Raw genomic sequence first — 26961 nt, 5'->3', positions numbered from 1 at the left:
CAGCCAAGGGGACCCGGCCTCCAGTGGTGTCCTTCCATTTGCCCTCAGGAGGGCTCACACAGAGCTAAATGACACCAAAGCAAGGGACGGAGACAAGGCCAATAGGGCATGCCCAGGGCCTTCGGGTTGGATGTGGCCTGTTTCCTCCGGAGACCGTGTGAAGCGGTGCAGCCCAGGCCTGGCCAGCTCAAGCCTCCTGCACCTGTGGCTCACCAGAGAGCAGTGCTCTCACAACCTCCCCGCGGGTGGCCGGAGGGACACCATGGCTGCAGGAGTGTGCAGGGCCCCGTGGTCATCAGACACCAGGGCACGGCTGGGTGCTGAGGGAGGAAGAGACTCTGAAAGGCCCAACAGCGAGGCAGGTGTGCAGGACTCCCTGACCACACCCACAGCTCTGGACCAAAGCAGCACCCAGCCTGCCAGGCCTGCACTTCCAGAGGGAGAATCTGTCCCAGGGAGCAGAAAGAGGCCCCCTGCGGCCTGGTGCTTATAGAATATCCTTAACCAAACAAAGCCAAGTAGAGCAAACCAGCCAGAGGGCGAGGCCCCTCCCCTGGTGACCACAGCACCACCCCCACACAGAGGCCCTGGGCTTCCACTTTCTCAGGGAGTGAGGAGAGCACCACAGGGGAGCCCCTGGCACGGCTGGGGCCCTGCCGCCTGGCAACGGTGTGGCTGTGAGCGCCAGGCAGGCAGCGCCTGTGCTCCCCTGGGGACGATGGGCACAGATGTAGTCAGGACCCCTGGCTCCACCCCATCCCTGCCCTTACCAGCCTGGCTAGCTTGGTCCTTAGCATCCTGGGCAGGACAGGAGGCAGCCACCTCCCAGGGAGAGAGTCATGTGGGACAGACGTGCCAGCACGAACACTGCACCATGTGATGCCACCGTGTGTGACTTTACTGCATTAAAAACAGAACTCCACTGCGAGAGACCAAACAGCGACAGAGACATTCCTGGGAGAATTCCCTTTGTTCCAGAGCCTTTGTGACAGTTTAACCTGCTCCCTGCAGGAGAGTGATGGGTGGCTTCACAGGGGCGGGCAGCTGCCTTTCCTCTGCTTCCCCAGGAGACCCGGCCTGTCCCTGGCACTGCACTGGCCTCAGCTCTGCTGCAGAAATGGACTTTGGGATCATGGAGTGGGCAGGAGATCCTGGGGCCAGCCTCCACACTGCAGAGAACAAGCACACTGGGGCTGTTCAGTGGTGGCAGGTCCCTGGCCAGAGGGACATCATGGGTTGCAGACTCTAAAGAAGCCACAGGCCTGAGCTCCAGCTCTGCCATCGATGGTGTGACACTGGCAAGGAGCAAGTCTCTGTTTCCTCCTCTGAAAATGGGAATGGCAACCCTGCCTGGCAGCCCTGGCGGTGTCCCTCCAGTGGTGACAGACCGTGTGAAGCGGTGCAGCCCAGGCCTGGCCAGCCCAGTCCTTCCCCTTCAAGGCCTTGAGGCATCTCTTCCCTCGTGGAACCAGTTTTTGCTCTTTTCTCTTTTGACCACGCCCATCAGCCTGACCCACAGGCAGGCTGTGTCAACCAGAGTCCTCCAGAATCGTCCCCAGTGTAAAGGCCACGCACCTCACCTGTTCCTAATGTGGCCTCCCCAGCACCAGTAGGGAGGATGCAGGGTGGAACTGGCTCACTAACTTGGGCCTCCCCTGCCTCTTCACAGCTCAGTGGGGCTCAGCCTCACCTCTCCTGCACCCTCTTGGGAAGGCCCAGCTGCCCAGTGCATGCCCCTCTGGCAGCTCCAGGGCTTCTCTTGGGCCAGTTCTCTCGGGTCCTCTCCGTCTGACCTGGTCCCGGTGGCCATGGGAACACAAGGCTGAGAAGCTGGAGAGGGGAAACCACTTCCTGGGAGTGGAGGGGCGCTAGCAGTGGCCCAGGTTATTTTACAGGAGATGGTGGCACTCGGGGCCCACAGGACAGCCTCTTCCCATGCTGCTGCAGGGCTGAAGGAATCCCCGGTGGCCTGCAGGCCAGCTACAGCTTCCACACTTGGGCCCTTGCTCTGAGGAACAGCAATGTCCTGGCTGAGGCTGCGGCAGAGAGAGGCCTCCAACATCCCGTGAGGTGACAAGGAGTGGACAAGCAGCACAGTCTGCACCCGCAGCTCTACAGCCCAAGAGCCATGGGGCAGAGGCCGGTGCAGGCCGAGGACGGGGGTGCCCCTGCTCCTGGGCACAGGCAGTCAGAAAAGGCTGAACCAGGGCTGGCTCCTGCCCTCACTTGAGGTCCACTGGGCTGCACTCGCTGGCCAGGCTACGGCGCCGTCATCACGCTCTGCTCGCCATGGTCCATGCTCCAAAGGCGATAAAATTCAGCAAAGTCCACGTAGGGCTCCACGCGGCCGTCCTCGCCAGGTGGGAGAGAGTGGGCGGGCCGGGAGCGGAAGAGGCCGCCATCGGAGCTGGAGCTGCTGCTCTGGGTGTGCGTGTTGGTGGACTGCAGGGTCAGCGTCGGGCTCTGGCTGCAGGGACAAGAGGGGAGAACCACTCTGGGATGGCTGGGTCAAGGGGGCCTTGGCCCCTGGCCTGGGGACAGAGAATTCCCTGACTCATCAGGCCCTTGGGCCACAGGAATCTCTGGCAAAGGTGGCCACAGGACAGATAAAATGTCAGACACGTTTCTTAAGGACTGGCCGCATGTGGCTGTTTAAATCAGCCACTCCTGGTGAGTGGCTCCTGTGGGACAGGCAGACACACCCCTGCCAGCCTCCCAGTCTGCCTGGCCACGCCTCCACCCCACCCCACCCTCGGCCCACTGAGCACAGGCAGCCAGTCCCTTCCAGACACCTGCCTCCACTCCCTTCCCCCTGCTCCCTCCCTGGCCACACAGGGACAGGTGCCCATGCTCTCCAAGGCCCTGGACATCCACCTTCTGTCACAGAACTATCTGTTAGCCGCTGACCTGTCAATGCCCAGGACACCTAGCTCAGGCACAGGGTCAGCCCTGGTGGGACCCAACCAACTCTCGGAGCTGGGGATGGACGAAGCCGCGCAGCCCAGGAGGCTAGAGGCAGAGGATGCTGAGTGTCCTGTCTTATCCGGGACAGTCCACGGCCATCAGGCTCTGCCTTGTGGACACAGCTGGTGGCTTCCTGGGGCAGCCCCACAGGGGTGAAGGATCGGCACCGGACCCTGTGCTGGAGGTGGAGCTTGGCTGCCTGGCAGGCTCCCACCCGCCACAGCAAGGACAGCAAGGACAGCAGGGGGGAGGCAGGGGAAGGAAGGACCCCTGCAGAGTGGAGGAAAACAGGCCACTCCCTCCTTTCAGCCACTTGTAATTGGCCACATCCTGTCAGCCACCCTGGGATGGGCTGGGTGTGTCATCTCTATTATTCTGTGCTGGAATGTGGAAACCAGATCTGTCTCAGGGCTTCCTGGGGTGGGGGGTGTGGGTGGTGGACACCAGGCCTGCCAGGCAGCTCTGCACCGAGGTGCCCCCTGCATCCCACCCAGGCTGCGGCCTCCACGCACCCCTCTTAATCTAGACAGCCCCCTCAGAAGCTGGACTCTGGGCATCACAGTTGAGAGCAGCAGCTGTGCCAGGCCAGGCCACAGGGAGCCACCTACGCCACAGGGAGAAGAATGAGAGCATGTCCCGGTGAACAAAAGCCAGAACACAGGCCCCAGCAGGCAGACCAGCAGGCTGGCACCTTCAGCAGCCCCGCTCCCTGGCAGACCCCCTGCAGAACCCCCCCCCCCCCCCCCCCCGCAGGTCCAGCTTCATCCAGCTGCTGGACCAACAGTGCCACCTCTTCCTGCCCTGGGCTCTAAGGAGATCTCCCTCAGCAGGGCCCCAGGGCTTACTTGGTGAGCGTGGGAGTGGCCTCGTCCAGGGTGGAAGCACTGTGGGCCCCATTGACCATCTGGCCCTGGGAGGGCATGACGAGGGAGAGGGTCACGCTAGTCTTGCTGGTGCTCTGGGCACTCGAGTAGGGCACGGACACAGGGTACACGCGGCCCCCTGCAGCTGTAGGGGGAGAGAGCATTGGGCACCAGATCAGGAGGAGGGTTAGGGCTACTCTGAGGCCTGACAGGCACCTGGGGGCTGAAACCCTTCAAGCCCTGGCACAGCCCTTGCCCCTTGGGGCAGCCAGGAGTGTCCCTTGGCAGAGATTCTTCCAGAGAGGCTGGGACCTCCCTCCACCAGGGAAGCCACTGGTGCTCAATGGAATCAAGAGCCCGGCTTCCCATGGATGATCCAAGGACGGGGCTTCCTGTGGATGATCCAAGGACGGTCTGCTCCTAGTGGATCTCGACCCAATACAAACATGGCTGCAGGAACAGTGAGCCTGAGAAACTCCAGCAAGCCCAGGGGCACAAAGCATCAGGGATGCCTGGGCTCCAAGGTTTCCTTGTTTAAAAAAGAAAAGGAAGTCAGCCCTGAGGAGCCCAGTGATGCCTTGGGAGGGACACCCCAAGGCACGACCACCTCTGCGCTTATGATTTAAGAATTAAAAGGAAAAAGGAAGAAAGTAACAGTCTTCCCTGTCCAATGAGGCCAGAGACAGAGCCAGATGCTGCAGCCTGACCATCTGTCCAGTACCTAATCTTACCCAGGTCCCTTTGCTCTGAAACTGTTTTCTCTTCCTGTCCTTACGGTTGCTCACAAGGACTACAGCAAGCAATGCAGGTCAGGATCTGGCCTCGCAGGCCCTCAGCCAGGGGTGCTGTCACCTTCATGTGCCTCTGTGACCCTGCACACCACCTGTTCACCCCTTAGGTCTGCACGAGGACAGGGCAGGTGGTGCTACCCTCATTTCACAGACAGAAGGAATAAAGGGGCAACCAGGTGTAATGGCGCACGCCTGTAATCCCAGCAGCTTGGGAGGCTGAGGTAGGAGGATTACGAGTTCAAAGCCGGCCTTAGCAGCAAGACCCTAATCAACTCAGTGAGATCCTGCCTTTAATAAAATATAAAAAATAGCTGACGGGGCTGGGGTTGTGGCTCAGTGGTAACGCTCTTGCCTAACATGTGTGAGGCACTGGGTTTGATTCTCAGCACCACATACAAATAAATAAAATAAAGGTTCATCAACAACTAAAAAATATTAAAAAAAAAAAAAAAAAGAGCTGAGGATGTGGCTCTTGGTTAAGCATCCCAGGTTCTTCGATCCCTGGTACCAAAAAATAAATAAATAAAACAAAACAACAAGGGGCGGCTCAGAGGCTGGAGGTCAGGGGCCTGGGTTAGAACTGCAACCCAAACCTCCTAGCTCCACCTGCACTCCAGGTGCGAGTCCAAGGCTCAGCGGCTCTGCACCCACCTACAGCCTCTCTATAAGGTACACATACCTGGGGCCTGGGTTGGTGTGGGCTGGCTCATTTCACCCAGCGGGTAGCCAAAGTTCCTCACCAGCAGGGTCATGTCCTCGTGCCGTGGGCAGAACTTGGCACGCTCCCCACCACTGGCGAAGGTGTCACCATGGATGCGCTTCACCCGGTCCACCACAGCCTGGGCCACTGCGTCCAGGGAGGTCTGCTTGGCGAACTCAGTGTCAATCATTGCAGCAATCTCCTGGGGACAGGGCAATGAACCTGGTGAGAAATGAGGGGTGGCCAAGGGACTGGGGGTGGTCACTCCAGAGCCTTCTTTGAGAGACTTAGGTTTTACCAGACCAGCAGGTGAAGGAAGTACCCCGTTAGCCAAGCCTATAATCTGAGTTTGTCAAGGCATTCAGGATAATCCTTCTGGAACTTTCTCATTAGCAAAAGGCAAAAGATTTATATGATCCAAAGAGAAACCAGAGTATTAAGAGTATTAAGAACTTTCTCATTAGCAAAAGTGTGTGACCTTGTGACCTCTCTGATTGTTTAAATGGGTAATATCCACCTTGCTGGTCATTATGAGGGTTACATAACACGGATGTGATAGCACTCTGCACACTACCATGGGGTCCAGTGTAGATGCACATCAGTAAGGACTTCCTTCTGGAAAGACTTCATGTAGGCTATGATGCACCAGATCAGGCATTTTATTAGCAATTAGGGATGCGGAACAAAGACACTGTTCTTGCCTTCAGATAAATCCCCCGTCCAGCATAATCTAGAACCCCGTAGAAGCCACTGGAAAATTCTAATGATTAGACAAAAAAAAAAAAAAAAAAAAAGAAAGAAAAAGAAAACCACACTGATGAAAACATCAAAAATGGATCTAATCCCATTTTACTCAGGAGGCTGAGGCAGGAGGGTTGTAAATTCAAGGCCAGTTTTAGTAAGGCCCTCAAAATAAACAATAAAAAGGGCTGAGGATATGGCTCAGTGGTAGAGCTAGTACTGATTCAGGCCCCAGTACCAAAAAATAAAAAATTAGAAGCACAAAATCCTCTACATGAGGGCTGGCTACAGCCTGCTCCCCCATTACTGGGCCAAGGGTGCTCTATCACAGAGCTCTGTACACAGTCATTATTATTTTTTGAAATGGGGTCTCACAAAGTTGCTGAGGCTGGTCTTGAAGTGTAATCCTCCTGCCTCAGCCTCCTGAGTAGCTGGATAACAGGCATCACTACTGCACCCAGTCTTTGGCTCCAGCTTCTTGGAGGCAGGAAGGGAGGGCAATTAAGGGCAATGACCTTGACCCGGACCTGGACCTGAGGAACCCAGCTCCACTGCCATCAGCATTGTCACCTCAGGCAAGATCCTGAACTAGAACTAAGTAAGCCACCGGCCCCCCTTGTTAGGAGGCTGCTGAAATGAATAATAAGATAAAATGGTGGGAAAACCTTGAGCACAGGGATCAGGGATGGTCAGGCACTTAAGACTTTTTCCTTTTAGTGAAGAAGGATGAGGCAGAAAAGGTGAGCCTCCCATCACACCCACTGCTGATGGAGGAAGACACGGAACACAACCCAAGGATAGGCAAGGGCAGCCTCCTCCTGAACACCTGCCCGCAAGTCCCACTTCCTGCCACGGTGCAGAAGAAATAAGCCACTCCATGTTCCCACGCCTGACCTCACCACAGTCCCTCCAAGGGAGATGTCACCCTCCCCATCCACTACAGGAGGGAGGACACTCTGGTGTTCTGACCAGGAACTGAAGCCCCAGAGAACCCCTCCTGGAAAGGGGAACAAGCCTGACCCACTGCCCCCCTGGGTCCAGGCCTCTGTCCAGCACCCCAGAACAAGGCTGCCAGGGGGAACTCACTGCCCTCTTGCCCTCTGCCCTCAGGCCTGAGGGCCCTGGGCGCTGATACTGCTGCTCACCCAGGAACAGAGCTTTGGGAGGGACAGGTGTTTTCAGGGCTATGGGCTTTTCTTTTTGGTGGTGCTGAGGATGGAACCCAGGGCCCCATGCGTGCTAGGCAAGTGCTCTACCACATCCCCAGCCCAAGCTCTGGGCTGTCCCTTCCCTCAGCTCTGCACTCAGAAAAGGTGTCTGGTGATGGCATCTGGGGATCAGTGCTCTGGGCTGCCAGGAGAGCACCTACCCTGCAGGCCAGCCAGTCATGCCCCGTGGTTGCCAGCTCTGTCCCGACCAGCTCACCTGGTTGGCTTGGCCAGGCCCGTGGGCGGCCTCCAGGGCCTTGTACAGCCCCTCAGACATCAGGACCAGGAAGCCGGTCACCCCATCCAGAGGCTGTGCACCATGGATTTCTGGCTCTGCGATGATGGGTTTGGACTTGGCAGCACTATGGGGAGAGAGTGGAGGGAGGACTTTGTGTGGAAAGGTCTCCAGGTAAACGTTGAGTCTGCTGAGGGGAAGAATCTACACCCAGAGTGTAAAATAAAATGCATGAGTTGGTGAGAGGGAAAGAAAGAGAGACAAGAGAAAGTCAGCTGCTAGAATAAAGCTCAGAGGGCAAGAAAAACTGGCAGGCTGTGGGGTCAAGACAGCAAAGGCCCAGTGCTGGCTTCTGGCCCTGCTCCATCCTCCTACCCCCAAGAGCTCAGCCCTGGCAGGCTGCAGGGCAGAGCAGCAAGAGGTAGCATGTGCACACTTGTGGGTTCTCTTTTATACCAGTGATTGACCCCATGGGCACTTAACCACGAGCCACATCCCCGTCCTTTTGAGATAGTTTCACTAAATTGCTTAGGGCCTTGCTAAGTTGCTGAGACTGGCTTTGAACTTATGATCCTCATGTCTCAGTCTCCTGAGCCACTAGAATTACAGGCAGGCACCACCGTGCTGGCTAGGAATGGCTGTCTCTTAAAGCTTGCGCCTCTTGCTGTTACTGGGGCTCCACCAAAACAGATTCCCATGCTGACTAAGGGCTTGGGGACCATTTCTGATGTGTGGGTCATTAGATGTAAAAAAAAACTCCAGTGTGTGTCTGTATGTATGTGCACATGAGGATGTGCCTGGTAACAATACTTGGAAGAGAGAAATCTAGTGTATCCTGAGGGTTGGTCAGTTGGGGGCTACTCAGGTAAGGAATCCTATGGGAATCCCAGCAACCTCCACTGCAGGTGTGAGGGGAGGAGGGATGCACATTCTTTGTGAAAACAGGGGGTCGGTGTAAACTCAGTTCTAACCTCACCGAGCTGCATACATTAAATATACACAGCTTTTGTGTGTCAACCTCAATAAAGGGTGAGATCAGAACGCCAGGAAGGTGTGTCCAAACTTGTGGCAGCCTGCTTCTCAGTTGCCACAAAACACAAACTTATGCAGAGGCACATGTATGCACAACGTGCACAGACATCTGTGGGCAGGACACATGAGAAACTAGAAGGCTCTGGGTGGGGGTCCTGGCTGGCTTTCACCACACATATCCTAAGGCCTGTTCAAAGCACTTTAACCAGACCTACTTTCCTTCTTTTTGTAGTACTGGGTTGGGTTTTTTTTAATATTTATTTTTTAGCTATAAGTGGACATAATATCTTTATTTTATTTTAATGTGTTGCTGAGGATCTAACCTAGTACCTCACACATGCTAAGCGAGCGGTCTACCTCTGGGCCACAATTCCAGCCCAGGATTTTTTTTTTTTTTTTTTAGTATATATTTTTTTAGTTGCACATGGACACTATACCTTTACTTTATTTACTTTTATGTGGTGCTAAGGATTGAACCCAGTGCCTCACATGTGCTAGGCAAGTGATCTCCACTGAGCCACAACCCCAGCCCTGTGGTACTGGGATTTTGAGACAGGGTCTCACTGTTTGTTTTTTTTTGGGGGGGTACCAAGGATTGAACTCAGGGGCACTCAACCTCTGAGCTACATCCCCAGCCCTTTTTTGTATTTTATTTAGAGACAGGGTCTCACTGAGTTGCTTAGTGCCTCGCTATTGCTGAGGCTAGCTTTGAACTCGCAATCCTCTTGTTTTAGCCTCCTGGGTGGCTGGCATTTGACACTATGCCCAGCTTTGCTAAGTTTCTGAGCCTGACCCGGAACTTGCAATCCTTCTGCCTCAGCATCCCAAGTAGCAGGGGGCCACCACACCCAGGTACCACAGACCTAATTTTTTTCTTCTTTTTTCTTTTTTTCCATGGTGCTGGGGGTTGAACCCAGGGCTTTGTGCATGTGAGGTACGCACTCTACCGACTGAGCTACATCCCCAGCCCACCAGAGACCTAACTTTCAAATAAAGCAAAGAGAACCCCACAAACTAGGGACAAAGGTTCTAAACTTGCTTTCCTAAACCTTGGATGGACAAGGAGTTGAAACTAAGCCACGAGGCCTGCCTGCAGCTGGGGTCTCCGGCAGGATCCCTGCAGCCTTGGCTGTGACTGGTGCCCTACAAGTGCACAGGCGTGTCTGCCCAGCCTGTTTCCCGTGAAGGTCAGCCAGCAGGTGAGGACACATGCTCCAAGTTCAGACTGCCTGGGATGCAGGCCCGCCGCAACCATCCCTAGCCCTGAGACTGGCGGCCACCTCAGTTTCCTCCTAGGAACATGCCTATGGGGTGGTGACAGCATGCACGTCATTGCTGAGTGGGGGGTCCATGTCTGAGGAGCTGTGCAGGGTGGACTCAAGGGCTCGCCATCCCTACTACTGCTAATTTGTTGCCATGAGGACCTGGGTGACACCCAGAAGGGAACTGTCCCTGGAGGGAAATGGACAACTAATCTCAACTCTGGCCTGGCCTGTCACAGGCAGCATCCATCAGCCATCCATCTCTATCCATGCCAGGTACATCCATGCCAGGTGCTTCACGCCCCAGGCTCTGGGGCACTACCGCTGCCTTGGGCTTTGGCCCAGTGCCCTACTATGACACCTTGCCAGTCTGGCTTCACAGACCCCCAACTCTGCTGAGCTCGGGTCCCACCCTACACCAACCTCTTTGGGAGGAAGACAGAATACCCTTGTGCTCTGAACTATTTCAACTGTACCCACCCCTGCAGCCTGCAATGTGCTTCTGCCCCAGACCCTCAAGTCTGACAAAGAACTGGGGGCAGCTGGGCTGGCCACCTACCTGAGCAGGTCAATGTCAGTGTAACCGTACTTGACTTTATAATCCCCAATGCGCCTGGTACTCTCCTGCCCACAGATGATCCCCACTTGCTTGATCTTTCCTGCGTCCAAACCTACCAGAGGGAGAACAGTGCACATGAAAAACCAAGAAAAGGGGACAGAGGCAGATCCACCAAGACGAGGAGTGAGGACCCACCAAGAAGGAAGTGAAGACGTCAGGGCACTGGAGAGCAACCTAAGGTCCCTTGCTGTCCTCAGCCTCACTCCCACGAGAATGCCCAGGCCCTCCTCCACACACTGCGGCCCCACCCACCATGGCCCTGTCTGCCTGGGGAGCAGCAAGCTGCCCTCAGGGCCTCCATGTCTGTCACATCTGCCAGGAGCTCAGGAAAAGAAGGAAAGTTAGGCAGTGGCTGGAATCTCAGGGTTCCTTGGCTTTTCTCAGTTTCTGTCAATAACAGTGAGTACTACTGTGTGCCAGGTACCTTAGGGAGCATTTTCATGTATTATTAACTCTTTTAACCCTCACAACACCCTGGGGTAGGTGTTACTACCATTCTCATTACAAAGATGAGGAATCTGAGGCAGAGAAAGCTTAAATATGTCCCCAAGTCACCACTTAGTAAGCAGCAGAGCTGAACAAAGCCCCAGGCAGGCTGGTCCCAGGGTCTCGTGGCTCTTCCACTATGCACCTGTCTGCCTGCCACCAAAGGAGGACAGGGGAGTCCCAGAGCCAGTCTCCTCTCCCACTTATCCCTCGGCCTGGTGCCCCCTCTCACCCAGCTGTGAGAGGCGGAAGAGCTCATCCTCATTCTCTGTGGTGTGGTCCACGTTTAGTTGGGTCACCTGCAACCCGTCCACCGTAGATTTGCATAGAAGTGCCCGGTTCGTACCTGCAGTAGGATTTGAACAGTGACCAGAGACTTAGCGGAGGAGGAGAGGAACCCCCAGCCCGGAGGGATTTAGGCCTCGGGCCCTGGAACGGCCTTTCCTCCTGCCCTTCACTTCCCACAGCTGGCATCTCATGCCTGCATCTGCCCACCTCCAGCTGGGACACGACACACGGTGGCAGTGAGGAGGAAACAGAGGATGGCCTTGAGACACTCTGCGTCCAAAGCATCCACGCGTGTGGACCCTGAAGCCAAAACTTCCTCCCCGCGCCTGGATGGGTGAGCAGCTCACCTACATTGGCGACGTAGAGTTTGTTGTTGAGAAGGACGGCCACCACGGCCATGGCTCCTCCTGAAATCTCCCTCTCCAGCGCCTTGAGCCTCTCAAGGATCTTCTGATACTGAGGAGGCAACTGGTGCTGAGGGACGCCCTGCAACACACCACCAGAGGGTCAGGGCAGGGCTGGGCCTCGAGGACCAGCTGACCAATGCCCTCCTACCCTTGGGAGCAAGGATGTGAGCCCCGGAGGACAGATGGTCTGTGGCACCACCAGGAGGGAGGCCTGGGCTGAACCCCAGGGAGTGGCAGTGACCCAGCTCAGTGGTGGCCCCAAAGGTGCTGGTGGGTGACAAGAGGGATAAGTGATGAGGCTGAGGACTGATTTAGGCCTTGGGCCCTGGAAAGGCCTCTCCTCCTGCCCTTCACTGCCCACGTCAGGCCAGGGAGGCCCCTTGAGGACAACCCCTGGCACTCCCCAGCCTCTCCATCAAGATCTGCTCCCTTAGCTCCTGCTGCTCGGGCCCAGCATGCGAGCGACACAGTGGAGGTGTCTGGCCCTGACCTCCCCGGGTGTGTGGAAAGTGTACCTCTGGCAGCTGGGACTGGAGGCTGGCCTTCTCAGCCAGGGTGTCGTCGATAGACTCCAGGAAGCTCCTCTCCACCACGTCAAAGGCCTGTGGGGACAGAAAGGGGGCAGAGCCTGGCTCACACACCACTGCACCTGACGCCAAAAATGTCCCTACTGATGACACCGTTGTCATGTGACAGGGGCTTTGCACACAGCAGTCCTGTCTCACAAACTGCAAGGCGCCCAATGCTTCCTGCAAATCACCTCTGACAAAGAACTTAGGCCCAAGGGACAGGCACACTGCACGGGAGCCATCGTAGAAGGGACAGCAAGACAGGCTCAGGGAGGCAGGACCAGAGCACAGACCTAGAATCAGACTGGCAGCTCCGCCACCTTGGGCTCCTCAGCTGCAGAACGGGACCACAAGGTTCTGAAGTGAGATGAGCTTCCCCAGCCTTCCGCACATCCCCGGCCCAGAGGAGGGCTGGGCACAACCTCTGCAGGAGCCAGGGGGCCTTTCCCAGGGCTTCTGCAAATCCTCCTGCTCCCTGGACACTGGTGACACGGACACCTTCCCTGGGGTGTGGGGCCTGCTGAGAACCACTGGCCCAGAAGCCCTGGGGCCCAGGAGGACAGGAGAAGGCTGGGCTGCTCTCCTGGATCAGGAGGACAGCCTCACCTCAGGCAAAGGCCTCCAGCTAGGCTTTGAAAGGAGCCCGCAGGAGGGCTCCCCACACAGCAGCAGCAGAAAGGCAGACTCCCCCCGGGGGCTGGGACCCACCAGCCTCCCCATCAGGAACTGTTCCCTTAACTCCTGCTGCTCTGGCTTTAGCACCACATAAAAATAAATACATAAAATACAACTAAAAACACATTAAAAGAAAAAGGAAAGGCAGACTCCCAGCAAGCGTGGGGAGGCCAGGCCCCTGAATACCCACCCAGGACTCTTCGCAGTCGGAGGCAAGCACCTGACCACATCTAAGGAAAGGAGTCGCTCTAAAGCACCTACCAGGCCTGGCCGCACCCACCCACACTTCAGCCGGAGCCCACAACCCTGGCTCCCCTTCTCCAGCCGAGTTGCCTCCTTGGCTGGCCAGTCACAGGAGGGATGGCTCCTCCCTGCCTGGCCCTGCTCCTCCCTGCCGCTGGGAAGGGCTTCCAGGGCTGACCCTGGGTGGGATGAAGAAGCCAGGAGTCTTCAGAACAATCCTGTCACATTTCACAGTTGCGGAACCCGAGTTCTGGGGGACGGGGAGGACACACAGTGGGCGAGGGTACCACAGCAGCCTGCACCCCGTACCTGCAGCAGCACCCGCCGCACGTCAGCCTCGGTGTGTTCGGCGTTGAGCTGGCCGAGCAGGAGCTCTGCGGACAGCCGCTGGGCAACAAAGTTGGTCACCCGGTTGCCATCGTAGCCATTGAAGACCCCATAGAGGAAGCAGTTGTTCTCACTCCTGGCGGAGGCAAGGCACAGAAGGCCTGAGACCAGGGCGTCACAGACAGCGGGGGAGAGGGAAAGGAACTGGGGAGACTAAGGTAGATCAGCTGCAGCTTCAGGTACCCACCGGGGTCCCCCCACTTTAGCTATCATGTCACTGTGGCTGTGCTCTCTTGGGATGCCCTCCCCCAGCTGTATCAGGCCTTGAATTACACATGAAGGGACCACAACAGAGGCCACTCCTGTAGGCCACATCTCATCGGCAAATCCCACGAAGACAGTGGCAAGACTGGCGCCTTTTCTTGCTTACAAACCAACTTCCTCTGCCAAAAGCAAGGCCAGCATGCACACCTGAACTTGAGCCAGCTGTCCTCTGGAGGGTGGCTCTCGGTGCCCTTGCCATCAGCAGAGTAGATGCGGTTGGAGGCTGATCCCACTCCAGAGAGGTGGCAGAGTGGCAGGTCGTCTGTCCAACTCGGTTGCTGCTCCTAGAAAAGGGGGCCAGGAAGCCATGAAGTCACCTTCCCAGGGCAGACCCCATCTCACTTTCTTTTTTTTTTTTTTGGGGGGGGGTACCAAAGATTGAACCTGGGGGCGTTCAACCACTCAGCCACACCTCCAGCCTTTTTTAGTTTTTATTTTGAGACAAGGTCTCCCTAAGTTGCTGAGGTTGGCTTTGAACTTGCAATCCTCCCCGCTCAGCCTCCCGAGCGGCTGGGATCACAGGTGTGCACCACCTGCTTCCCTTTACCTTCTTTCCCAACAAAATCCTACCAGGCCCAGCAGAGCCTGGACCCCACCCCCTGCAATACGCACAGAGGGCTCCACTTCTTTCTGGAGAACAGTGATGCTTCTGTGAACAGACACCTGAGGGGGCTTTGCTAGTCCGCAAACTGGTTCCCCAAGACAGAGGCATTCCCAAGCACAAGGCTTGGGAGGTCTCCACCAGGGAGCTGTGCAGCAAACGCCCCGCAGGAAGCTCCCCACAGCCCCACTCCTCCCTGTAGAGCTTCTGACTGCATGCACAGGAGTCCCCTGGCACCGGCTACACCTGCAGGTCTCAACGTCCAACCTGGGCACAGCCCTGGACATCTGCCTGGTAAACAGCTCCCCACACGGGACTCTCACTGGGGCCTGAACTTGAGAAACTCCCACTCACAAGCTGGCCGCAGACCCTCTCCCTGACACTGGGGCTTCTGCTGCTGGCATCCTCTCCTCTGCCCCTCCAGCTTGTCCTCCTGGGCCAACACCTATAGCCCGCAGTCCTGCGCACACCCTTCTCCCTCCATGCAGAGCACCCCGCGTCTTCTTGCCCAGCAATCCTCCACGTCCTCTGGACTCTGGCTCAGGAACCTTGCTCTGGGGGACTCATTCTACACGCCATTCCACCCTCCGCCTGTCCGCATCTGACTCCCACCCTACTCCACACACCATCACTGCGGCTGACACGTGCATACTCACCCAGGTGTCCAGGCCCTGATCTGTGATGAACTTCCTATATCTCTATGGGGTGCGCTCTGAGTAGCTGTATCTTGATAAGCCCAGAGACAACCCAAAACACGGCCCAGGTGTGATTCCTGCTCCTTGCCTGGCCTGTCACCTGAGCACCACCCCTGGTTCACACAGGTCCTGCCACTCGGCCACAGCTGCAGCCCTTTTTATTGTTTGAGACAGAGTCTTGCTAGTTTGCTGAGGGTCTCACTACATTGCCCAAACTGGTCTCAACTTGCAATCCTCCTGTCTCGGCCTCCTGAATAGCTGATATTAAAGGCATGTGCCACCACAGCAGGCTCTATGTCTAACTTTTGTGACTATTTTCATCTTTTGTTTATTTACATACTTAGAGGGAATTGCTTTATTACCTTTCTCCCCATTTTAAATACTTTTATGTTACATTTATCTATTTCAGTGTTTTAGTTCTATATTTAGTACACAGGAGCAATTTTGGCAGGGTGTGGGAGTCTATTTTATTCTTAAATTAACCCATAGTAAAATTCACTTTAAGAGTCCTGTTAACACATGGAGAGATCACTGCAGCTGGGCATAGTGGTGCATGCCCCTGATTCCAGCAACTTGGCAGGCTAAGGCAGAAAGATCCCAAGTTCAAGGCCAGCTGGCGCAACAGTGAGACCCCTTTCTCAAAAAAATAAAAAAGGTTGAAGTAGCGGTAGAATACCTGTCTATTATGTGTGTCCCCAATACAAGGAAAAAACAAAACAAAATAAAGCGTGTAAGTGAAATCATGCAGTGTACATTCACGTTCCCTTCTGTACTAGGGATTGATGCCAGGGATGCTCTATCACTGAGCCACCTCCCAGCCCCTCTTCCTTTTTATTTTTTGAGACAGTATTTCACTACCACTGAGCTACATTCCCAGAGGAGGGCCCCACCTTTCTTTTTATTTTGAGATAAGGTCTCACTAAGCTGCCAAGGCTGGCCTTGAACTTGCCATCCTCCATCCTCCTGCCTCAGCTTCCTGGGTAGCTGGGATTATGGGCGTGCATCTCAGTGCCCTCTGAGGCTGGCTTCTTTTATCCACACCATGCCCGAGACCCCTCTGTGTGCTCCTGTGCACACCCACAGCTGCTCCTCATGCTGCAGACCATTCTCTGAGCAACGGATGTTTACTTACTCATCCACCGGAGGGCACAGGGCTGATTCCAGGGTTTAGTGATCATTAACAGTGCTGCTATAAACATTCACTTTGGTTCTCTGGGGTAAATACCCAGGGGTGGGACTGCTGGGTCATACGGTGAATGTGTGTTTATCAGACTCTGCCAGGCGGTCCTCCAGGGTGGCTGTACTGGCTGCACTTCCCCCTCCCCGCTGTGTGGTTTCATTTGTTGTTTTGGACTTCAAGGAGGCTGCAGGCGCTCCTCCTGCTTTAATTCAAACTTCCCTCAAGGTCAGTGATGTTGAGTTTCATGTGCCTATTTGCCACCTGTCTCTCTGCTCAAGCATCTGAGTCTTAAGCCCCCTTTTAATGGAGTTTCCTTAACTATTGAGTTTTTTGAGTTCTTACAGCCTCAGCAATAGCAAGGTGCTAAGCAACTCAGTGAGATTCAGTCTCTAAGTAAAATACAAAATCGGGCTGAGGATGTGGCTCAGTGACTGAATGCCCCTGAGTTCAATCCCTGGGACCAAAAATAAATAATTACATAAATAAATAAATTCCCAGTCCGCAGCCGTTCACTCCACTCCCTCAGCCGTGTCTTCTGCAGAGCAGGCTTTAGTTTGATGGTATCCATCTCACCAATTTTTTTCCTTTCATGGTTCACACTTCTGGAGTCCTAAGAACTTTTTGCTCAGGCTCGGGTCAAAAAGATCTTCTGTTTTCTTCTGAAAGTTTTTAGTTTTATATCTTACAGATCTGTGATCTATTTTGAATTAATTTGTGTAGAAACTAGGAGCTTGAGGTCCATTTTTTTCCTGCACATGATATCCAATTGTCCCAACACCATCTGTTGAAAAGATTAGCCTTCCTCCACTGAATTACCTTTGCACATCTGTCAAAGTTGACTGGCCACATTGTATGGGTCTATTTCCAGACTCCACTATTTTACTGATCTGTGTGTCTCTCTGCCAATATCACAGTTTATTACCTCAGCTTTATTACTGTGGCTTTATAGTTAAGTCTTAAAATCACACAATGTGATTCTTCTAATTTTATCCTTTAAAAAAAAACATTTATTTTTTTAGACGTAGTTGGACACAATACCTTTATTTCGTTTATTTATTTATTTATTTTTAGAGAGAGAGAGAGAATTTTTTAATATTTATTTTTTAGTTTTCGGTAGACACACATCTTTATTTTTATTTTTAATGTGGTACTGAGGATCGAACCCAGGGCCTCGTACATACCAGGCAAGTGCTCTACTGCTGAGCCACAACCCCAGCCCTAACTTTATTCTTTTGGTTGTTCTAGTCCTTTGCCTTTCCATATAAATTTTATTTTAAAAATTTTGTTAGGAATTTTTTATTTTTTGGGTTACTGGGGAATGAACTCAGGGGCACTAGACCACTGAGCCACATCCCCAGCCCTATTTTGAATATTATTTAGAGACAGGGTCTCACTGAGTTTTCGCTGAGGCTGGGTTTGAACCTTTGATCCTCCTGCGCCACTAGGATTACAGGTGTGCGCCTCCCGCCTGGTCTTGTTCAGAATTTGATTACACCTGTTTTAAACCCATGGGTCAATATGGGGAGAACTGGAATCTTCACTGGCTGTTCTTTTAAATCCATCAACATGGCATGTCTCCATACTTATTATGTCATCTTTTTTTTTTTTTTTTTTTTTTGTACTGAGGATTGAACTCAGGGGCACTCAACCACTGAGGCACACCCCCAACATGTGTTTTTTTTTTTTTTTTTATAGAAAAGGTCTCATTAAGTTTCTTAGGGCCTCAATAAGTTGCTGAGGCCGGCTTTGAACTCGTGACCCTCCTGCCTTAGCCTCCCAAGCCACTAGGATTACAAGCATGCACCACCACGCCCAGCTTGACCTGTCTCATTTTAAAGCAAAATAAATGTCTCCCTTTACATAAATGGGAAATTAAGTCTTGGGAACCCACCTGTGATATTATGTGATTATAGGACATTCAACTAATATATTCATTCAACAAACATCTGCTGAGCATTTGCAACAGGCTGGCAGGACGATCCCAAGTTCAAGGGCTTCTGGCATCTTAGCAAAACCTTGTCTCAAAATAGAAAATAAGGGCTGGAGTGTAGCTCAGTGATAGAGCACCCTGGGTTCAATCCTCAGTATTGAAAGAGAAAAACAAAGGGTTGATTGAGCTCATCCTGTGAGATGAACAATACAAATGCATCGCCCACGATGCAAAGCCTGTCATGGATACTGCAGTTTGTGCCTCTTCTGCCATGTTCTAACTCCCACAAGGGGCAGGAACAGGCATCCGGGGCTGGAATCTTTCTAACAATCCATACTTTCCAGCAAAAAGTAAACATTACCCAAACAATTTATGGGCCAACTTGATATTAGAGATACACTATTAAAAAAACTAGTGAAGTTGTCTTGCCAAGAAGGAAACTATTCAAATAGACAACTGCAGGGCTCGCCACACTGGTATCATGGCACAAGGACAATTCACCTGGAAGCACTTCATGGGGGTGCCCAGGACGATGCTAGCAGGCAGGAAGTTGTACTGACAATTTGTCATATTTGGCTGATGTGGGAATAACAAATTCTCCCAAACTAGAAAACCTATGTGCGTGACAATGATCAACCTACTCAGCAAGCACCTTATTTCTGAGGAAGTCTGCTGAACAGTGAGTCAGACTAATGTCTAGTTACTTCCTTCTTTCTTCCTTTGTTTGGTATTAGGGATTAAATCCAGGGGTGCTGAGCTACATCCCTAACCCTTCTTATGAACTGGATTTGTTCTACTTGATAAAAATAATCAAGAAAATAGAAATTGATTAAGACTTTTTTTGGAGGGGAATGGGGAAGAGGTACTTGGGGTTGAACCCAAGTGCACTGTACCACTGAGCTGCATCCCTAGTCTATCTGTCTGTCTATCTATTTATTTATTTATTTGTTTGTTGTGGTGCTGGGAATTGAACCCAGGGCCTTGTGCATGTGAGGCAAGCACTCTGCCAACTGAGCTATACCACCAGCCCTCATTTTACTTTTTTTTTTAATTTTGAGACAGGGTCTACATTGCAGAGTCTGGCCTCAAATTTGCAATCCTTCTGCCTCAGCTTCCTAAGTAGCTGAGATTATAGGCATGTGCCACCACACCCAGTGATCAATACTTTTTAAATATGCTATAAATGTATACTTTAGTCAGTCCCAATGCCAGCATCTTACTTAGTAGGAAAGACAACAGAAGAGACTTTCCCATTATGATTAGGAACCCATTATGATCAGAAACTCAGCAAGAATGCCTGTTCTCCCCATTACTTAACATTCCACTGGAGGAGTCAACCCAGGCACCTAGACCAGAGAAAAGATAAGAGCATAAGAATTGAAGGGGGAAGGGACTATTTGCAGTTGATATGATAGCATACCTGGAAATCCTAAAGAATTCATTAAAATTAACTCAATAAAAGAAATTAAGTGGCAGGATAGAAAGTTAACACTCAAAAACCAACAGCCTTCATATATTAAATGAAAGACGGGCAGCTAGCTGGCTTCTCAAAGTTCCTATCTGCTGTTAACTAAACCAGCAACATCTTCCCGTAAGTCCTAATGTGTCAGTGTCCCCCAACCACACTCCTGCAGAAAACTTTTAAATCTAGATTTATATAGGTTGATTCTGTCTTCATGCTCTCATCCCAGGAGGCTGGCGCAGTACTGAACACTGCCCTCTCACACCAACAACCTCACGCAGCCTCTATCGCGTGCAGATAAAGCCACCTACGCAGGGCTCCAAATGACTGTTGTAAACTGTAACCAGACCAAACTCCTGGGAAGCTAACCAACCCACTTCTGGCAGGAGGGGCCCACACCAAACACAGAAGAGAATGACATTTCCACCAAACACTGCACTCCTGGAAGGCAGGAGACAATCTGGGACCTCAAATAAAGAAGCTCTGTCCCCACAGGTACAGTCCCAGAGACTGGTAAGACCAAATCAAGTCTTCCCTGGAGAACATCAGAAATCTGAAAACGGAAAGGCAAGGAGCTTTCTTGGCTTTTAAGATCAGTTTTATTCCCTGTCCCTCCAGCACACTCTGAACCAGCTCATGGAGGCCCAGACTCGGGCACAGGGCTCAAACCCTGGAGCTCCTGCCCTGAGACTCTCCCCGTGGCCTCACCTTGGCACTCTATGTACATGCAGCCTGTGGCTTCTGTCCATTGTCACACTAGAGCCTGGTGGGGTTTTTTTTTTCTTTTTTTTTTGGTACTGAGGATTGAACTCAGGAGCACTCAACCATTGAGCCACACCCCCAGACCTATTTTTGTATTTTTATTGAGAGACAGGGTCTCACCAAGTTAGTTGCTTAGTGCCTTACTAAATTACTGAGGCTGGCTTTGAACTCACAATCCTGGCTCTGCCTCCTGAGCCACTGGAATCACAGGCGTGTGCCACCGTGCCCAGGCAGAGCCTGGTACTGTTAATTAGCTCCCTTAGTCAGCTGACTTAAGTACCTGCACTTTCTGTTTTATGATGTCTGCAGAGGGTATGTTACAAGCTAATTAGCATTTTTTTTCCTAAGTAGTACCGAAAAATACTGATGTGTCCTTACCATAATGGTGTCTCAGGTTCACTAACAAAAGGGCAATTTCTTGTGTCATTTGGGCCCTCCTTTGGTGGCAGCCCTGCCTGGAAGGTGATCCTTAGAGCATCTCAGACACTGACTCAGTAACAGGTGGCCCAGAATTCCAGGAGGTCCCACCAACAGGAGACTTCGAAGTGTGGAGGCCGAGCTTCGAGCTTTCCCATCTCATCTCTGGCAGGAGTCACCCACGCAAGGCACCCAGGGCCCTCCACCAGCAAGCCTGCCAAGGCTTGTCCCCCCCCCCCCCCCCCCCCCCCCCCCGCTTTGGAACAGTTTCAAGAAAGGTCACATTTGCTATTCTCAAGCCGCCCACCCGCCCTGCCATCCCTGAGGCATGCTTTCTCCCACATCCCCAAATGCCAGGCGGTGAGCTCAGGGCACCAGCCTCCAGGAAGCTGAGAAGGGGGCGACTTTTGCTGGCACCCTCAGCACAGATCTGTTCGCACACGACAGTGAGCACAAGAAAATTCCCTCCTCCGCCATTCAAAGGAAATTTATGAAAAATATGGCAAAAAGAGAAGGCTGCTCAAAAGGGTCCTCACGCCGACTTGACTTTGTGTCCAGAAGCCCTATTTGGCATGAGCCCTATTTGGCATGAAGAGCTTCTGCAGAGACCCATTTAACCTGCCAGGGGCTTCCGAACACCTGAGCAGGTCTGTTTGAGCATGAACTCTACACACGCACATGTGGTGGTGTCACACTGAGAGCAAACACCCACACACATCTCCAACCTGAGTCGCACACGAGGACAAAGCACAATTCCAAGCTCAGGGCTCAGCCTCCATGTCAGATTATGGTGTGAAAGGCCAAGTGTTTCTGTGCTGAGAGCACCCGGATGTCTGAGGCAAAAAGGCACTCACAGGGGGGGCTAAAGGCCTCCGGGAAGGTGGCTCAGCGACAGGGGCAGTTTCTCCTCTCCAGAAAGCCTCCAGCCATGTCTATCCTGCTGAATGACCCACTTCTCCAAGGCCAACTCCCTCCTAGCCTCCACTGCCCCAAGGGTTTCCACCAAAGGCCCCCTGAGCTGCCATTTCAGAGCCCCTAACAAACACCTGTAGGGGTACTTATGGGGACCAGGGCAGCAGATGGACTGCATGACTGACTGCCGCTGAACAGCTACAGGTGACAGCCTAATGATGTTTTTAAAAGATGTTTTTACTTTCGTAGGTATATATTTATTTTAATAGAAAAAAATGCATGACTAGCACCTGTGATTTCATAGATGTAATTGCTTACAACACGCATGTCTAAGTTTAAAAAATCGATTTCAACCTCATTATCTTGTATTTAACTTTTATTTTTTTTGGAGACAGAGTCTCACTGTGTTGCCCAGGCTGGCTTCAAACTGCTGAACTCAAGTGACTTCCGGTCTCAGTTTCCAGAGAGGCACACACCACAGTGCCTGGCTGACTGTTTTTTCTCTCAGGACTGGGGACCCAACCCTGGGCCTCGGGCTTGCTAGGCAAGTGCACCATCACTAAGCTACATCCTCAGCCCTTATTTTAAAATTTTATTTTGAGACAAAGTTTTGCTAAGTTGTCCAGGCTGGTCTCAAATTTGCAATCTATGGCCTCACCTTCCCAAGTAGCTGTGGTTACAGGCGGACCCCATGATTTTCTTTTTATACTTACATGACCGTCCTCAAAAACTTGTCCTCCCTGACCACAAACCATAAAAGGCACCAATGTTGTTCAAAACTAACTTTGAAGCCCTTCTTGGCTTTTCTTCCTCTGCCATGCCCCCAACATCAGTAAAACACACCAGCTTTTCTGCCAAAATACTGCTGGACTCTGAGACTTCCAACCACTCCGGCTACCAGCTGTCCTATCGCACCTAGATTATTCTAGTAGCCACTTGGCAGGCACCAGGTTTCCATTCTTGCCACTAAAAAGAGGGTTTTTCTCTGATCATAAATCACACCACATCAGGCCCCTACCACCCAGAAGCTTCACATCATGCTTAGGATGGAATCCAAAGGCTACTCCAGCACCCACAGACCTGAAAGGGCCCAGTTCCTTGGATGGTACTGACCCAACGTGATCCTTTCCAGCCACACTGGCCTTCTTGGGAGTCCTAAAAAGGGCAGGCCTTTGTACCCCCAATTCCCTTCCCATGTCCCCCACTTCATCTCATCAAAAATTGACATGTCATCCCCTGTCAAAAATGGCCCTCCACCCTTGTGTGTGCCTCACAACACACCTGCGGTTGGATCAGAGACACTGTGCCGTCACGATCATCCGTGCGGGCTCAGGGCTCACTGCCTGTCTCCACACATAAGCTTCACCACAACAATGTTCCTGTACCTGCAGGCACCTATCACATGGTGAGTGCTCAGTGACACTGGAGGGGACAAACGGAAGACGTTCAAAAGCAGGATTAAAGCTGGAAGTTCATGGCTAGAGTGTGACCGTGCCAGGCTAGGGGAATAATGTGTGAGTTCATTTAACACCAGCAATATTCCCAGGAACCTTCTTGGTTTGGAGAAACTGAGGCTCAGGGACAAGTGACTCTGTTTTATCAGGCTGAAAGGGCTGGGGTTTTGGGGGGGGGGAGGTTGGTTTTCTGGTACCAGGGATTGAACCCAGGGGCGTTCAACCACCAAGCCCCAGCCCTTTTTTATATTTTATTTACAGACAAGGTCTCACTGAATTGCTTAAGGCCTCACCAAGTTGCTGAGGCTGGCTTTGAACTTGAGATTCTCCTGCCTCAGCCTCTCAAGTTGCTGGGATTACAGGGGTGTACCACTGTGCATGGCTGACGGCTGGATTCTTTAGAAGATATCAAGCTTTCTCTGAAAGTCTTTTTTTTTTAAGAGAGAGAATTTTAATATTTATTTTTTTAGTTTTTCGGCAGACACAACATCTTTGTTTGTATGTGGTGCTGAGGCTCGAACCCCGGTCGCATGCATGCCAGGCGAGCACGCTACCGCTTGAGCCACATCCCCAGCCCTGAAAGTCTTTCTTCAAAAAGATGTATTAAGGTATCAATCTACCTAGGGAGGAACGGCGAAACTCTTCAGGATGATGTTCCGCTCTGCCAACATCAGGGTACAGCCTGGTAAGCACCAAATCAGCAAACCCCCACCCTTGCCTGCAATCCCACTGCCCCAGTCACCTGAGAAGGCTGCACTGCTCAACACAGACTCTGGTACCCATTCTAGCCTGGGAAAGGCTTTCCAGACACCTAATGCATACATATTTAAACACATGTCCCGGGGGGTTGGGGATGTGGCTCAAGCGGTAGCACGCTCGCCTGGCATGCGTGCGACCCTGGTTCCATCCTCAACACCACATACCAACAAAGATGTTGTGTCCGCTGAGAACTAGAAAATAAATATTAAAAATTCTCTCTCTCTCTCTCCTCTCACTCTCTCTTTAAAAAAAAATAAAATAAAAAAATAAACAAACACATGTCCCCCTGGAATGTCCCTCTTTTCCCCTGCCTGGCAAGCTCCAATGTCCTTTAAAGCCTCTGCAGTTCTCTGCTACCTGCCCAGGGCTCCTAGCTGATCCAGGTCTACATTCCCAAGAGTGCCTTACCCACCGTGCCAGTGGTATAGGCTCCTTCACAAAGTTGAACTGCAAACACAGTAAGAGTGGACACCAGGCCTCACTCATCTTCACACCTGCAGGGCCAGCAGCCACAGAGCAGGTGGCTAAGCACAGGTGTCTGAGATGCTCTCAGCAGACTTGGGTCAGAGGCCAGGTCAGCAAGGCCTACACTCTGGACTAGACCCTCACATCCGTAGGAACGTCCTGGTTATTATGAGGCCAGGAGGGACCTTGTATAGACAACCTTGCCAGCCAGCCCCTTGCCTTACATCAAGATGCTATGTTTTTAACGCTATTCTTATTTATTTGTTTGTTTGTTTATTTATTTATTTATTGGTATCAGAGGTTAAACCCAGGGGTGTTTCAACACTGACCCATATCCCCAACCCTTTTTAAAAATTATCTTGAAACAATGTCTCACAAAGTTGCTGAGGCTGGCTTTGAACTTGTGATCCTCCTGTCTCAGCCTCCTGAGCCACTGGGATTACAGGCATGTGCCACCATGCCCCACGACACAATTCTTTCTTTAAAAAAGCCCACCACCATCCAGAGAAGCACATTCTAGAGCTCATAAAGCTGAACTTCTATCTAACTCAGGACCCTTGGGCCCAATTACACCTAGGAGGGAGGGAAGCTGGCAGCCACCCTGCTCTGCGTGATCCAGGTGACTGTTTGCTCCTCAGCAAAACAGCTCAATCTGCCCTATTTACCACTTCTTCCCAGTCCTTCTTTCTTAAGGGTGCAATCAAGCTAGTGTTTCCTGGATGCTTTCTACAATGAGGACATTTATACAGGGGCCCTGCCCTCCAGGAGTTTACAGAGCAGAGGGCCAGAACTCTCTGCTTCCAGTCTACACAAAGTCCGCATTAGCATGCAGCAGTGATGGCCACCCCTCACGCTTCAAGACCCTCCCAGACTCCACCAGTGGAACTCCACATCATGTACAACTACAAGAATGGGACGTTATACCCCAGGTGTATATATGTCCAAATACATTCTACTGTCATGTATACCTAAAAAGAACAACGACAAAAACCCTCACAAGCAGGAGGGCCACAGTCTGCTCATTTCTGTAAGGGAGAGGTTTAACACTGGGCCTGACTTTACTCATATTTCACCGATATTAATTGAGCACCCAGCGTACAGGGGTGATAGGAGGAGACACAATGGTAAGCAAGAGATCACAGCCTCTGTCTTAGAGGAGTCCACTTTCTAGTTCAGGGGACAGAAAAGTCCACAGGCAATTCCCACAGAGCGCCGTAACAGGGGAGGACTCAGGGGACAGGCACCCTGCCCTGGAAGGTCAAGAGTAGGCCACAGTGCCAACCTGCGTGTGCACCTGCCTGTCAGGAAATGCAGGGGCTAGAAAGCCCTGAGGGCGACTGGGGGAGTGGGCGCATCCTGGGCCCCACTCTCTCGGAGGCCAAAGGCACAGTGAGTTACAGGGGGACCAAAACCCGGGTCCCCACCGCTTGTCATGGCTTCAGTACAGCCCCGAGATTACGGGGCTTTAATTTAAGGGGAGAAAAACTGCCGGATTTTGATCCTGTCTCTGCCACTTACCAGCTGCGTGGCCGGGGGCCGATGACGGCCACTCTGTGCCTGAGTTTCCTCATCTGTAAACAGGAATCACTATGGTACCTATCTCCTGAGGCTGTCATGAAAATTAAACTCACAGACGTAAGGGCGTTGGCACATCACGTCTCACGCAAGCGGAGGCGGCTATTGCTATTACTGCACGCACGCTCGGGGCTCCGCGGCGCCACAGACCCCTTCCGGCCCGCGGACGCTCCCGCCGGGCGAGACCCCGGCGGCCTGGCCCGCGGCGCGCATGCGCAGGCCACGCTGGGCCTTGGGTCTCGCGCGCGCTGCACGCGCCGTCGGCCTCGAGAGGGAGGCTAGGGCGGCGGACACACTCCGCCACCGACAGGAGCGGCGCCTGCACCGACAGCCCTCCCGGGCTCCCAACCCCCAAACTTGGAGTGGGTCGGATCCTCACACTCTGCAGCAGACTCCTCCTCTGCGCCGCCATCTTGGAAGGACCCCCGCGGCGCGCCCTCCTCTGGGCGGAGCAACGAGTAGGGTGGCTAGAGCGGCTTAAGGAGCCGCGGAGGACTGCGCCGCCGGGCGCGTGAGCACAGCGCCACCCAGGACGGGAGGCGGGATGGGGCGCGCGGACCATGTGCGCAGGCGCGCTCTGCCACCCTTACCCCCCAGCCCCAGGGACGGAATATGCGGAGTATCTTATTTAACACTCCATATGAGATTGTTCCTAGCCCGTCTCTCTTTTTTCTTCTTTTGGTTCCTGGAATTGAACCCAAGGCACTTAACCACTGAGCCACATCCCCACCCTCTTTTTTTTCTATTTTATTTAGAGACAAGGACTCGCTTGAGTTTTTTAGGGCCTCTCTAAGTTGCTGAGGCTGGCTTTGAACTCGCGATCCTCCTGCCTTGGCCTCCCAAGCCACTGGGATTGCAGGCGTGCGCCATCTCCAGGATGCCTTTCCGAGGGGGTTCCTAAGGTTCCTAAGGCTCTGGCTTAGGGCTCTGAATCAGGGGGACAGGGGAGTGAATTATTCACTCAGTGAACTCAGGCTCTTGGTCTGTGCCTGGCCCCATAGTGAATTTCACAACC

The 26961-nt window shown here is 52.7% G+C and overlaps 1 protein-coding gene across 1 annotated transcript; it reads right to left on the bottom strand.

The window, feature by feature from the left end:
- Positions 1-873: 873 nt before the first annotated feature.
- On the bottom strand, positions 874-26470 carry TAB1 (TGF-beta activated kinase 1 (MAP3K7) binding protein 1). The gene is made up of 11 exons (XM_081309741.1): positions 26326-26470; positions 13882-14018; positions 13393-13546; positions 12112-12198; positions 11537-11675; positions 11134-11247; positions 10356-10467; positions 7485-7629; positions 5298-5520; positions 3810-3972; positions 874-2467 (listed from the first exon to the last, which is right to left on the bottom strand). Exons 1-11 carry the CDS (start codon positions 26356-26358, stop codon positions 2260-2262), a joined length of 1515 nt encoding a protein of 504 aa, XP_081165867.1. The 5' UTR covers positions 26359-26470; the 3' UTR covers positions 874-2259.
- Between the last annotated feature and the right edge of the window lie 491 nt (positions 26471-26961).

Source organism: Spermophilus citellus, assembly GCF_964194105.1.
Source record: "Spermophilus citellus genome assembly, chromosome: 10".
Lineage (NCBI taxonomy): Eukaryota > Metazoa > Chordata > Mammalia > Rodentia > Sciuridae > Spermophilus > Spermophilus citellus.
The sequence above is the reverse complement of the archived record's forward strand: the minus strand, read 5'-3'. Positions and strand labels throughout refer to the sequence as shown.